Here is a 15972-nt window from a genome sequence, read left to right on the forward strand (position 1 = left end):
GGCAATGCCTCTGATTAGGCACTTTAATTTAAGACTTGGCTCTGGTAGAGTTCCAAGGGAATGGAAAGTGGACAAAATAATTCCCTTGCATATGTGAGGTTCTAAGACTGCAGTAGTAGCAAATTATAGACCAATCAGTATCTCAGGCATGGTGGTAAAAGGACTGGAAAAATTAGTCAAAAAGAAAATTCAAGAATGGGGGATAAGGATATGATACTGTATGAGGGGCAAAATGGCTTTGTGAAGGGTCAGTCGTGCCTTAGTAATTTATTAACTTTTATAATAGAGTAACGGCTGAGTTGGATAAGTAAAATTGATTCTGCTGGATTTTGAAAAGCATTTAACTAAATACCACAGAACTGTTGTGCAAATTAGAACAAATGGGGATGTAACACTGATTATGTGGATAAGAGGATGGCTGCTCGACAGATATCAAAAAGTGATATATGGGGGGGCAGAATCAAGATGAAAACAGGTGACTAGTGGTGTGCTGCAAGGTTCAGTCCTGGGAACACTACTGTTTAATTTGAAATATTCAATTGTTTGCTGATGAGAAAAAATTAGGTAGAGTATAATAAATTTAGTTTAATCCTTTATCCAAGTGTGAGCAAACAAAGTTTGCAACTGAAAGTATCTTCAGGACTGGGGTAAGGTGGTACAACACCAGGACACTCCTTGCAAAGGTGGAGCAAGCTACCAACACTCCTGTCTCAGTATCTCCCACAATGCAAAACACATCTCCTTGCGGATATGTCTAATGTTATGCATTAAGGGAAGGGCCACAACCCAGACTAGTTTTGACCTTTATTGAGGTCTCTTCAGTGGGAGTAGAGTAATAGTTAAGTAGGTAGAGTAATAGTTAATCAAGGCATTGCGGAGAGTTTGCATGATGATTTAAATAGGCTGCCAATATGGGCAAAAGATAATGTGTATCAGTTTAACATGGAGAAATGTAAAGTTATGCATTTTGGGATAAACAGATTAGAAGCAGTGTACAACACTGATAGAAATGTGCTCTAGGAAATAGATGAAGCTAGAGATTTATGGGTGGTGGTAGACAGAGAGTTAATGTTTAGAGGACATATTGCTAAGACAGCCCATAAAATTACTTGGCTATTGAAGAACAAACTAACGAGTAGAGATAAGGAAGTTGTTATTCCTCTATATAAGGCCTTGATACGTCAACATCTGCTCAGGTTTAGTCTCCTTTCTTGTGAATGAGGAGGTAGTGGAGAAAATTCAGAGGCGAGCAACCAAGATGGTCTGTGGAACATCTTCTTTCATGGTAGATTTAGGACATGTAGGGACTGCAGAAATTGGTTAATAATTTAAAAAGGGGTGATACGATAGAAACATTTAAGTTAATTAAAGGGTTTCATAGGCTTAATGTAGGGAAAATGTTTCAACACTTTGGCAGAGGGGAGCCAGAACAAGATGTCATCCTGGAAGTTCAATAAAGGTGTGGTCAGTATGGGGGGGGGGATGTGAGGAGTAGATTTTTCTAGATTTTTTTCTTGGAGAGTGTGAATGAGTAGAATGGGTTGGCAGAGTTAGTTAGTTGTGAGTGTGTTTTCTGTTAATGGGTTAAAGGAGAGGTATGATAAACTGTGTGGATAGTTTCAGTCTTCCACAATGAGTCTTTGGGCTCCACGGAGGTGCCAATACAATAATAATAATAATATTCTTACAAAAGTCATCCCAAGATTTTCAGAAGAACATTATTTTTACACACTGCTTTGCTTTCTTACATTTTTTTCTATATTCTCTCAGGGCACATGCTGACTTACTTGGCTTTGAACTTTTAATATGCCTTCTTCTTTTCCATGACTACCATTTTAACTCCCTGGTCCACCGATGGAGCTCTCATTTTTCTAACCTTGCAGAGAACTTCGCAACATGCTTGTTTGGATGAATCAATCATATTCTTCTGAAGAAAGTAATAGTTAATCAAGGCAATGTGGAGAGTCTGAAGAAACATTCTTCATGTTTCTTCAGAGCTTGCCACTAAGTCTTTGAGGTTTGATTATTATTTTCAAACTCCATTTTTCCTTCAATAATATTTATATACATAAATCTACAGTTCACTTCTGAAAGCTGCCCAACTTTTCTAGCTGTTTCCTTTTTTACATGATATGCAATTTTATTCTGCTCAAAACTAAATTGTGATCACTATCTATTTCAAATCCCCTGTATATGTTCTTATGTCCTTAATCATGACAAATATGTCATGATTAAGGATATAAGAACATATACAGGGGATTTGAAATAGTCAAATTTGAATTTGTTATTTATTGACGTCTCAATAAATAACAAATTTATTGAGACTTTTCTTATTCCACATCTTTATTCCATGTAAATTTGTGCACATTTTGTATGTTGGAAAACATGGTGTTTTCATACTATATGCACTTACCATTTCAACAGGCAAATTGTTATACTCACTGTTCTATGAGAGGAAAAATTTAGCCTTCACCTCTTTCTTAATCACACACCAAGTTAACTTCTGTAGATTCCAATTTGTTCTTTCTTTACTTTCCATATAGCAAAAAAAAAAAAAAAAAATTATCAGTTGATGACCTATAACATTCATTCAGAAGTTTATAGATCTTTATCACATCATCCATCCTTCTCCTGTTAACCAGCATCTTCAGTTCACATACTCTGAATCTGTCCTCATAATTTACATTCCATAATCTCAATATTAATTTTAGTACTATTTTTTGCACCTTTTCCACAGCTTCTTTATCTCCAATAAACTCAGGAGACCAAATCTGAACACAGTAATCCAGGTGGGTTCATATTAAAGAGGCAAAATGCCTTCTTTATCCCCACTGTTCATTTCAACATCACAATTATCCTCCGAGTTGTGTTTACAATTTTTGCAGTGTGACCTTTGAACTTCAGTTTCTTATCCAATAGTAACATTTGGCATGAAATATCATGTCAAAATGTAGAACTTTATACTTACAAACAATGAATTGGACAGCTATTATCATTTGCCTGCCTTTCCAGTTTATTCAACCATTCTGTAAGTATTATATATCAGTGGCATTCCTGAATTGTCCTGCCTATCTTTGCATCATCAGCAAACAATTGAGTATTTCCTGTAAAGGCCTTCTCACTCTCATTAATGTACAGACTGAACAAGAATGGTCAAAAGACTGATCCCTGGAGAACAACACTGGTCACCTTAAACTGGTAGATTCATACCCACCACTGTCATTCATATATCACTTTCTAATACCTATTCTGTCAGCCACCCACTCATCTAAGTCAATAGTTTATGTTCCAATTCCATATTCTACAGTTTATGCAACAGCATTTCATCTGGTATCCTATCAAATACCTTAGCAAAATCTAACAGGATCACAGGATATCCCTTCCCTTTATCTAACTCGGCAGTAACATTATTATAAAATATAAAAAAATTGCTAAAACACGACCTCACTTTAGTAATCCATGCTGTTCTTTTTAAAGCATAGCTTTGCCTATCAACCAATTTCTAAATGCAAGTTCTTATAAAGTTCTTCACTACCACTCCAGAGATATTGATAAGTCGGTAGCTAGATACATCAGATTTTGCACCACTCATGTATAACGGAGCTATCATACATTCTTTCCATTTCTGTGGGATCCTTCCCGAGCTGAGACTCAGGTTATATAAACATATTAAGGGCAAAGCCATTTCAGCAGAACATTTCTTGAGCATGCACGATGATATCCCATCTGGCTCTATTGCTGAATAAACATAGGGGTTATGTAACAGCTCTTCAACCTCAATCCTATGCATCTGTGTTTCTTCAACTAGTGTAGTGATAGCATTATGCATCCTATTTAAATATTTAAATTCAAAAACTAGTATATGCATGATTTATGACTCATTATTGTGATTCATGTTTTATAAGTAGTTAACGGTCTGTCTCCCTGATGATTTCCATATAACATTTGATGAAATGAGCTCTGGAAAAGATAAGTGCTATTTTGCATAATAATTGGTGATACTGCTTAAATTTTGATACACTATTGTTTATTTTTGATAACTTAGTGTGTTTGTGTGATTTTTGGTCTTGGAGAATTGTTACTAACTTTGTTAACTGAAAATTTTGAATCTTGCCTTGTTTGAATGAAACACAATGGCAGTAACTCATGAGGTCAACCACATCGGCATTGAACAGTGCAACTAGGTGAGTGTCATGAAAATCATGTGCTTTTAATCGATTTTTCAGGTATGGTTCAATGCCATGAGTGTAATATGTACACATGGCAAAATGCAAGAGATGCCTTTTGTGGGGAGACTGAACAGGGATAAGGAAGTATAAATGAGCCAATGGAAGTAAGGTGTGGTAGAATGAGAGGTAGTGGGAATACGGGAGCGACAGAGTGAAACTGTTGGTATATTCGAAATCAAGAAATGAAATAAGAAAGTGATTTAGATGCTTAGTGGAAGCATGCAAACGAAAGCATGCAAAAGAATAGATTAAAAAAAAGGGTAAAAGAGGTGATGAGTGATTCAAGAATAGTAGTGTATGTAGATTCCGTTATTAGAGGATTGCTGAATGAGAGAGTTCATCTTTGGATATGAAGGAGGAAACAAGCAAGAGAATTAGGAGAAAGTAAGGACATAAGGAGAAAGTAAGGGGTGAATATGAGGAGGTTACTGACAAGAGAGTAAAAGATAACAGTATAGTGGGAAAGGTTATCAGTTTTGTTGCCAAGGTTTGACAACGATTTGAGACGGAGAGCAAGAATCATGAATGGCAAGCTAGTAGAGCTGTGTGAAGAGAAGAGAGTGCAGTTTATGGATGTATAACGTGTTTGAGAGAAGAATGGAATTATAGAGATAATGGACTGCATCTGAATGGCTTTGGAATGAGTGAACGGGAGAAAATGTTGCTAAATGAAAGTGAAGAGTGTGATGAAAGCAAGAGATCAAAAGTAAGAGATGAAGTGAAAGAACAGAAGTACTTGGCAATAGTAGTGTGAGAAATGAAAAGAGAATAGGAATGCAAGAGAATGAGGGAGAACCTGGATGGATAAGGAGCTGTGGCATAGGAAGAGTGGATGTTAGAAGTAGAAGCAACCAACAAGTAGCTTAGGAAGGACTGGTTTTGGACCAAAAAGTGAACTACTATGTTTATTTACAAATGCCAAGATATCAGAAATAATGGAGAAGAAACTATTTAACTGATTGGTTTGTTTATCCCCCTCCCCCAAATCATTAGAATAAGTGAAATATGGCTGAATTAGGTTGATAACCTAATAGGAAGAGACATGGAAGGATACATTGAGAAAAGACAAGAAGGGAAGGGGAGTGTTGCTGATGATAGCGGGGGGGGGGGAGTAATTACGTCCACATAAGGTAGAATTGAGAAATGGAAATAGTCGCAATGATTATGAGGAAGTGTGAAGTAAAGATTTCCAGAAAGAGATATTTAGTTGGATGCTGCTATAGGCCAGGAAATATGGAGGGTAGTGATGAAGAAATGTATAAATAACTTGTGTCAGTGATAAAAAAAAAAGTGACCATTATGGGGGATTTTAATTATGGCAGTATAGACTGGAATGAAGAGATAGCATTTGGGAATATGGAAAATGAATTTCTTGAGAAATAAATATCTCAGGCAGCATGTAAAGGAGGAGAGAATTGAGAATGACCAGTTCTAGATCTGGTCATTTCATCAGAAGATGTAATTGTGAGCGAGGTTTCACACTTTCTTCCGGTTGGTGAGAATGACTGTGAAGTGATCACCTGGGTTGTGGTTAGCCATATGCAGCCTTCTGTAGGAAAAGATATATGAGGAAATACAAGGCTGATGTTTATGACAAGCTAAGGAGACAGCTTGGAGCTATAGCATGGAATCGAAGTTGAGCGGTAAGGAAATAAAAGCTGCTTGGGAACTGACAAAGAAATGCATCACAGCATAAATATGTGAATGTACAGTAAAACCCCGAAGTTATGCAGTAGGTGGGACCAACAAAAAGCACATAAGTCGAATTCGCATAACTCGGGGTATAATTTTGCATGTAATTTATATATACCAACACATAATTGGGACCAAAGGTTTACAAAAACCTTTGGTCACAATTGTATGATGAAATATAATCATAATTGTAGTTTTTCGTACATTAAAAAAAAAAAAAAAAGTTATTTCGATGTCGATAGTTTCATAAAATTTCATAAAATAGATTTGTCTGACGGCATAATATCTTTTTTTTGTCACGCAAAATTTCTTCATAGCAAGCTAATGATTTTTTTATTCCTTGCCTTGTGGTTACAGTTCGTTCCTCGTTAGAATCTATGTCCTCCAAAATCTGTAAACCTTTCTTTTATGATTGTTCTTACTGTGGATTCCTGTAGATCGAACTTCTTTGCTAGCTCACAAATTTTCAATCCGCCTTCAAAATCCTTAATAATGTTGAGTTTTGTTTCCAAAGTCAATGTTTTTCTTTTCTTGCTAGCTGTAGAAGAATCGGACTTGCTTCTTTTGAATGACATTATTATTTTTTATGTTTATTTATCAAGAACATAACATTAAACAATAGCAAGGTTTGTAGACTATAAAAATTGTGTATGAATGGAGACCACGAAAAACATGTCAGCGCTTGTTCACAGCATGTGCGACACTGGTGAATGCAGCCAGCGCCTGAAAGATATGACTAGTGGTGAGGTGTGAAGCGGGACGGGAATACGTACATATAAGAAACCGCGTAACTCTGGATTCGTGTAAGTCAGGGTATGACTGTATTCCGAAGGTAAAAATGTTGAATAAGGTAGGTGTAAAATGGATGAACGAGGGAAGTAGGCATCAAACTAGAAGAAGAAGAAGGCACTTTGGAGGCAGCACAAGCACTTTCTTTCTCATGCCTATTTACATATTGACTTCATTCTCATCCTTTTTTTTGTCTCAGATCAATAAACACATACAAAGAAACAATTTCATCTATTCAACAAAAAAATTAAATTAAAAATTATTGATACTGCAACACAATATTTAACATATTTTAGATTTATACTATATCATTTTTTTATATAATATTTTTCATCTAGAGGTTATTGAGAAGAGTGGAAGATAACAGTATAATGAGAAAGGTTGTCAGTGAGTTGCTGAGGTATGACAATGACAAATTGAGATGGAGAGTCAGATTTATGAAAGGTATGCTAGCAGAGCTGTGTAAGGAAAAGGGAGTACAGTTTGTGAATGTATGGCATGTGTTTCAGGATGAATGGAATTATACAGACATGATGGATTGCATTTGAATGGCTATGGAGTGAGGAAACTGGAGAAAGTGTTGCTAGATGGAAGTGCAGCGTGTGATGAAAGCAAGAGATCAGAGCAAGATCTCTTGCTTGATGAAAGCAAGAGATCCCCCCCCCCCCCCGTTAGCAAATTTTTACATGGAACACTTTGAAAACAAAGTACTTACCACAGCTACATACAAGCCACAAGTGTGGTTACATTATGTAGATGATGTGTTTGCCATCTGGTCCCATGGACAAGACACTTTGGATGCTTTTGTCATCTACCTAAACAGTCAACACTCCAAAATTCACTTCACAGTAGAAAAAGAATCAAATAACGGTTTACCATTTCTTGACACATTAGTCACCCGCCTTTCGGATGGATCACTATCTTTTTCTATTTACAGAAAGCCTACACACACAGGAAGATACCAACATAAACAATCACATCATCATCCAGTCCAACAATACAGCATTTTAAAAACACTTACACACAGAGCCAGAGCCATTTGTTCTAACGATACGGCTCTGACCACCGAACTCCAATACCTGCGCCATACGTTCTTAGCCAACGGCTACAATCGCTACAAAATAGATAAAATACTACATAAGGTCCATTATTCTGCTCTCCCCTAATACACAAGAATACAACATGACCATTTCTATTCCCTATATCAGAGGTACATCGGAAAAGATAGCCAAAGTATTGTTGAAACATGGCCTTCGCACCACTTTCAAACCTCATGTCAAGCTGGCAACTCTGATCTGCTCACCTAAGGATAAACTTCACCCTTTAGCACACCCAGGAGTGTATGAAGTTCCATGTGACTGTGACTTGGCCTATTATGGGCAAACAGGAAGATCAGTGAACATCCGCCTGGAAGAACATGAAAGATACATTCGCTACTATTACTATGGCAAGTCGGGACTGGCAGACCACACTTTGGACACTCCTTCACACAGGATTAGATGGAGGAAAACGAATGTGCTATTTAGGAGTTGTTATAGATCTGAAAGATTATTTTTTGAGTCAGCAATGGTTTTGAAGAATTCTCCCAACCTTAACAAATATGGTTGCATTAATTTGTCAAAAATTTGGGAGACGGTTATCCTAAGAAAAACTCCTGGATAACTGCTGTTTTTTTTTTTTTTTTTTTCCCCCGTTAGAGGGTGCCAAAAATAGGACTTTAGATCTTTTGTCTTTTGCAATTATATTGTTTCACTCACTCACTGTTGCGTTTACAAGTGTGTTGTGCTCTGATGATGCTGAGTTGAAAATCAGCGAAATATAAGCGTTAATAAAACATATTTGTTGATAAAAGTGTTTGTGGTGTTGTTAATACCGTGAAAAATAAGTCATGAACAAACAAGCAGCAATTTGAAACTTTGTGTGAATTAGACTGCCTGCACGACATAGAAGTGGGCTAACTCACAGATATTGTGGAATTTAGTTCAAGAGAATTAGCATTTCAACTCAACATTTGTTGGCTTGCCTTTGTCATTGGGTTGTGCAATCTTTTGTTAACACCGCACCAATCATATGCACATCTTCATAGCTGCTCTATCTCTATTCGCCTACTATTACTGTCTGTTTTGCATTCTGCTTTCACTTCTCATTAGTCATTCCTTTAGGATTGATCATTACATATCTCAAGTCTTGTAAATTACTGGTAATTTTTGCTTGAAATAATGGGAAAGAAGATGATGTTATTTGGATAGATGACTTTGACAATGCACGCAAGGCTGGAAGTAGTGATAGCGAATAGGAGATTTTTGGTAAGTCATACACATTTTCAGTTTTATCTTGAAAACTTTAGTTTCTGAAAATCCCTGCACATATCTTGCACCATGATTTTGTAGCTTTAATTTTTAGAAAAAAAAGTGCTGCAAGTTATATTTGAGTGAATACAATATTTAAAAGTTATTGTTGTGTGGAAGATAAATGTTACTGTCTGATGTGAGATCAATGCTCCGCTTATCAGAGACCTGAAGTTGCCTGAAGAAGTTTCATGTTTGGTCTAGAATAATCCATGATTTTTTAACTTTACTAAAATAAAGAGCCAAAAAGGCTTCAATTCACCGATGCAAAATTATATAAATTAAGGTTTCTGTCTTATCTCTGATGAAAACCAATGAGTTTGAAACAGCTGTCAGATCAGTGAAACCTTATCAAAATGGACCAATAGGAGACGAATATACAGGTGCTTTGAGCGTGCATGCTTCCCATTAAGTTTGGCTAGAGCAACTCACAGTATGGCTGAGCATATTCCTGCAAGCTCTCTGGTCAATTTTCACACGAAACTTCTATAGTTTCGTGTGAAAAAAATAAAAATTAAAAAAAAAAATAAAAATCTTAGCCTAACCATGGGTAATAGACAGGGTGTTTAAAAAAAAATGTCCTGATTTGAAAATTGTATATCTCTGCAACCACGAACCACAAATGAATGCGACTTGTACCATTTGTAATTGTGGTGAGTGAAACTTTAGGCCTTACTTCAGACTTGGTAATTTATTTCGTAACTGTATCACATTTTCATTATTAAATATAATTATTTGAAATCGGGTCATTCTCTTTGAAACACGCTGTACTATAGGTTTTAAATTTCCATTAGTGAGAGTAACATAAAAAAATATAAAAAAGTCTGCAATTTTAATGTACTAGTAACATCACTGTTTCAAAAGATATCATATACTAAACCTGAAATTGCAATGATGTATAAAATATTAGAAATCTGTTGAAAAAAGCACATTAAGGAACATTTAACATTATAATACTAACCTTGGTTTGCGAGAAAATCTGAGCTCGCATAGCAATGTAATGATGAAAAACAGTATACCAACTACAGCCATTGATACCAAGTTTCGAGTAACAAGTTCCCAAGCAAAAGGAGATCTCATCTTATCATACTGACCTAAATCAGAATCATAATGATCAGAGTAGATTGATTCAAAATAGAAAACATACATCTTTATGAATTTATATACATATATAATTATGTTTTATAGTCTAATTTTTTACCATGTATGAGGATGGGCTGGAAAGTTCTGATAAACACTTAGAACAAAAATGATATTATTAAAGCAATGATATAACCACAAGGAAGAACATACCAGTAAGAGTTATTATGAAGGTAACTTATGTTCTTATATCTTCGTATGTTCTTCCTTGTGGTTATATCAGTTGCTTTAATATCATTTTTGTTCAGTATTTATCAGAATTTTCTTCTCCCCCCCCCGTAAACGTAATAAGTTCTAAAATGTATTCCAAATGTAAAAAAACATTGTAAAGTACATAAATTCATACACTTATCTGAAAAATATATTTTAATTTTTTCCAATATTGTACACTAGAGCAACTGATAAAATTGCATTTGAACTATCTTCATAAAGTGTACTTAGGAAATAGATTAGCATACCACATATTCTAGTATATCAAAATAATACGGCTTATATGCAAGAAACTTCTGCGATCAAATACACTATTATCATCTTGAGTATAGCTTCCCAAGGTACACAATAGTGATGTGGGCAAATATCACAATAGGTGATATTTGACCACTTCTCATCCACAAGTAGTACAGTGATCTGAACAAATATAATATCACAATAGGGAAATGAACAATAAGACTTATTTGTGCCTATGGTCCCACAGAAGGTTCTACTAAGTAAGGAGTAGAGCAATTTTTTGAGGAACTAGAGAGGATAGTTGATCCTCGTTGGAGATCTAATCAGCAGAGTAGGATTTGATTATCAAACATATAGAAATGTTTTTGGAAAAACTGGAGAAATGACAACAGTTAATAATAATGGTAAGTAACTGCAATATTTATGTTCAGGAGACAGACTACTCCAATTCATTCACAAAAAAACCAGCAGACAAACACCTTCCTTATGTCTACTTGTTAGTGTGATTGTCAATTGCCAAGTAATCTTATCAGCTACCTTAGTAAGCTTGGCAATATATCCTCTAAATCAACTCTCCGTCTACCACTGTCCCTAAATCCCAGCTTCATCTATTTCATGGAATATAGTTCCATCAATGTGGTACACAGTTTATCATCTATTTATCCCAAAATACATAATTTTACATTTATCTACATTAAAGTGACATCCATTATCTTTAGCCCATAATAATAGCCATAATAATTTAAATTATTTTGCAAGGTCCACAAATTGCATAGATTAGCTACTACTCTACCTAATTTTTCATCATCAGCAAACAACTTAATATTTCCTATATCATTTAGGTACAAATTAAACAGTAGTGGTACCACCACAGAACTTTGCGACACACCACTAGTCACCTACTTATGCCCAGATTCTGCTCCTCTGTATACCACTTTTTGATATCTATCCAGCAGCTACTCTCCTATTCACATAATCAATGTCATATCCATCCTCATTTGTTCTAATTTGCATAACAGTGTGTGGTATTTTGTAAAAGCAGATTCATCATGAAGCCATTTCCTTTATTAACACAGATGTCACTCTACTATAAAAAGTTAAATTATTAAAGCATGGCTGACCCTTCAAAAAGCCATGCTGCCACTTACAGAGTATTATATATTTAACCATTCATTCTTAATTTCTCATTTTGATCATTTTTTCCAGTACTTTTACCACCACTTCTGAGATACTGATTGGTCTATGGTTTGCTAGTGCAGTCTTAGAACCTGACATATTCAAGGGAATTATTTGGCAAGTAAGAAAGAATAATCTTAATTATTCTTCATAGCGCAAGCTTTTGGATTTCCTTTGGCATTCTCAGTTAGTTTCTTCTCATAATCTGATTTTGTCATCCTTGCTTGAACTTCATACTGTTCATGAATTTTCTGGTCACCTTTTCCTTATTATCATATTCTTATCCAAAGGATTTTCTTTCTTCTAAAGCTCATGCTTAATAACATTACTCATCCATCAAACTCTTACCTGATTAACCCTTCTTACCTTAGGTATACAATTTAATACAGCTTCCTCTAGATGCCCCTTAACTATCTCCCATGCACTACTAACATCCTTCCTTTGCAGGGTTCTATCCCATGGCACAGTTTTGAGCTTTCTAAGCTTGTCATAATCACCTACCTACCTTCTGGTTCCACATATACCCATTCTTGACAACATATTCCTCATTTTTTACAATCTCCTAAGACAAACTGCATGGTCACTTTCCCCAATCAGAGGCGATGTGGCTATCTTAGTTACAGATAGATCTTCTGATCACATTCAATAATCTTGCACCTCACATCCCCCTCCATCACATGCTGCCTCAAGTAATTATCTCTTGGTAGGTGTATAAATTCCATTTCCTTCCTGTCATGTGATCTCTCTTCCTTCCGATCTACATCTCCTTAGTTGAAGTTTTCCATAATAATCACTTACCTGCACTCATTTTACTAATTTGCTGATGCATGTCTTCCAGATCATCCCTGGAACCACTTGGCCTATAGCAGCAACCAACTGTATATTCTGTCTAATTGGCCTTGATCTCATAACAGACTGCTTCAAATGAATAGCCACCTTCCTGCCTACCTCCTATTCTTTTTGGCTGCAATTTACCTGCTACCACCAGCAGTACCCTCCTCTACCCCAATCCTATCTTCTCTATTTTCCCTGAAAACACAAAACCTTCACATTCTACATCTATAACTACATTATCTGCTCAGTTCTGCACTGATCAACCTCGCCGGAAAAAATAGCCGTTTGGCTTTTCATCCTACATTATCTGCTGTTAACAAAGTCTCACTAATGCCTATAAACTTCTGGTGAGGTTGCACTAACAAATACTAAAAACTCCTCTCTCTTGTTCATAATATTTCTGACATTAGTATAGAGAAATTAGAGCATCCATTTAAGCCCAAACCACTTTTGCTTCCTGAATTCAGTACCCAATCAATATTTTTGGTTGAGAGACTAGATTCTGCCCTTGGTCATTCTCATGCTTGCTCATCTCATGGGAACCTTCACCTGCATCCACCCTAATTGCTTAAATTTCCCTGAATTTATGGGTCAGTAGCTCGGTGAACAAATTTGTCAACATTATACAAATCCTTCTTTCCATCACACACAAGCCATAGGTTCACAAACTGTACAGAGTTGTTGGACGAAGCAGAAATGAAGAGCAAGAAGGTGATGATTATAAATCTCCTGCCACACTATGATAGAGGCAAACTGAGGAGGAGGAGATGGTACTGATAGCAAACAAATCAGTACACAGGTTGTGCAGAATAAATGATGTACAGTTTGTGAACCCATTGCTTGTGTGTGATGGAAAGAAGGATTTGTATAATGTTGACAAATTTGTTCACCGAGCTACTGACACATAAATTCAGGGAAATTTAAGCAATTAGGGTGGATGCAGGTGAAGGATCTCATGAGATGAGCAAGCATGAGAATGACCAAGGGCAGAATCTAGTCTCTCAACCAAAAATATTGATTGGGTACTGAATTCAGGAAAAAGTGGTTTGGGCTTAAATGGATGCTCTAATTTCTCTATACTAATGCCAGAAATATTATGAACAAGAGAGAGGAGTTTTTAGTATTTGTTAGTGCAACCTCACCAAAAGTTTATAGGCATTAGTGAGACTTTGTTAACAGCAGATAATGTTATAGATATAGAATGTGAAGGGTTTAGTGTTTTCAGGGAAAATAGAGAAGATAGGATTGGGGTAAGGGGGGGGGGGGATACTGCTGCTGGTGGTAGCAGGTAAATTGCAGCCAAAAAGAATAGGAGGTAGGCAGGAAGGTGGCTATTCATTTGAAGCAGTCTGTTATGAGATCAAGGCCAATTAGACAGAATATATGGTTGGTTGCTGCTATAGGCCAGGTGGTTCCAGGGATGATCTGGAAGACATGCATCAGCAAATTAGTAAAATGAGTGGAGGTAAGTGATTATTATGGAAAACTTCAACTAAGGGGATATAGATTGGAAGGAAGAGAGATCACACAACAGGAAGGAAATGGAATTTATACACCTATCAAGAGATAATTATACAAATCCTTCTTTCCATCACACACCAGCCATAAGTCCACAAACTGTACATCGTTTATTCTGCACAACCTGTGTACTGATTTGTTTGTTATTAGTGCCATCTCCTCCTCCTCAATTTGCCTCTGTCATAGTGTGGCAGGAGATTTATAATCATCACCTTCTTGCTCTTCATTTTTGCTTCGTCCAACAACTCTGTCAAATCCACCATTACAGAAGTCTTCTCACTTCTCAGATCATTAGTACCAACCATGACAATTATTTCTTTCTCTTTATCTTTTTGCATCTGGATGACATGAATAATATCATTAATTTTTTGCAAGGGAAACATGTTTTTTTATACTTTTGTTAAATACTCCTCTGAACATCTGAGACCACATATATGATTTTCTCCTTGTTTTTCTCATTTGTTGGCATGATCTTGATTTTTATGTTGGACCACCTGCTTCTTTCTCTTCTCGGCCCTGCTAATCACTTTTGCAACTTTTCAATTTTGCACTTTATCCTGTGAAACATGTTCTTTCCTTATTTAGGTCTAGTTTGTTCTCCTATATTTCCACTGCCTATGTTGAATATTAATCTGATATGAGCATTTTCCATTTTACTATCAATACTATCTATTCTACTAACATTCACTTTGTTCTTGCCACCAACTGGCACACGCTGTCAAAGACTTAATACATACGTTCTCACCTGTTTCGGTCTCCTTCCATAAATTGGTTAATTTTTGCAATGAATACATCAGACACACACACACATACACTGTACAAAATCATGGAAATTCAAATCACCCGATAATGTCTTTGTTGTTATTGTTCTACCAAGACCATTCTTGTATACAAGAAGATACAGATGATTTGAAATTAGAAGTGAAGAGAATTTCTTATTGAAAAGAAGAGTGTGTAACCAAGTTTTAAAATGAATCAAAGTTGAGCAGCTTTCAAAGGTGAACCATAGACTCAAATATACAAACATTATTCAAGAAAAAATGAAAGAGTCTGAAACAAGAACCAAACCCCGGAGATTTAGTTATTTATTTGATATCCAAACACAAGTGGTAGTACATTAGTAAGTAATTGGACAATGTTATTTACAACAAATTACAATAACAGCTTAAATTTGGTAGGTGAATTATACAGAGAATAATAAGCAAAATATGAAGGAAAAGGAAACTATACAAAAGTTGTATACAACAAATATGGTCAGATGTTCTTCCAGAATCTTGTGCAATCAACTACTCTTTCTGTGCAGGATATAAGGTCCTCTTTTGTGCAAGGTGATTGAAGAAGGGGGGACACCTTCTTTCTTGTCCATAGACTGGGTTGTCCAACACTCATAATTATCTGGTCAAAGGAGGTAGCTCCCTTTGATGAGGTCTTGTTTGCAGTATCCGGTCATTCGTAGTCTGTTGAGGCTTTTCCAAGTATTCCAGTCCAAGTGGGTACCACGTGGAAGATGTTCAGCTGCTGGTATTATTCTCAGGGTATAGTGCAAGCCACTGTTGAAGTCTTGTTTCTGGAGGGTTCAACAGTTGCTATGTCAGGATCTTAGTCTTTGGGGCAGTGTAGTCTGGCCAAATAGTGGGTGGCGTTCATCACTCATTTGTCCACTTCTTTCATCAGCTGAGAATGCAGATCTTCGAATAGAAGGGGAGTGCAATACCAGCCAAAGTATATAGGTCTCTTAGTGGTGTTGGTTTAAGGCATCCTGTAATTAAGTGCAGTTTTCATTCAGTGCTGGGTCAAGT

The 15972-nt window shown here is 36.2% G+C and overlaps 1 protein-coding gene across 2 annotated transcripts in view; it reads right to left on the minus strand.

Moving 5' to 3' along the window:
- LOC150103869 (ATP-binding cassette sub-family A member 2-like) overlaps positions 1–15972 on the minus strand; it is a 975482-nt gene that overhangs the window by 218099 nt on the left and 741411 nt on the right. For both annotated transcript variants that reach the window (XM_090397162.1, XM_090397161.1), the window contains exon 38: positions 10020–10152. In XM_090397162.1, coding sequence (XP_090253288.1) covers positions 10020–10152 — 133 coding nt within the window. The remainder of the gene's footprint in view (positions 1–10019; positions 10153–15972) is intronic.

The sequence above is a fragment of the Typopeltis vanoorti genome, chromosome 8, assembly GCF_054136105.1.
Source record: "Typopeltis vanoorti isolate ZY-2024b chromosome 8, IOZ_Tvanoo_1.0, whole genome shotgun sequence".
Classification (NCBI taxonomy): Eukaryota; Metazoa; Arthropoda; class Arachnida; order Uropygi; family Thelyphonidae; genus Typopeltis; species Typopeltis vanoorti.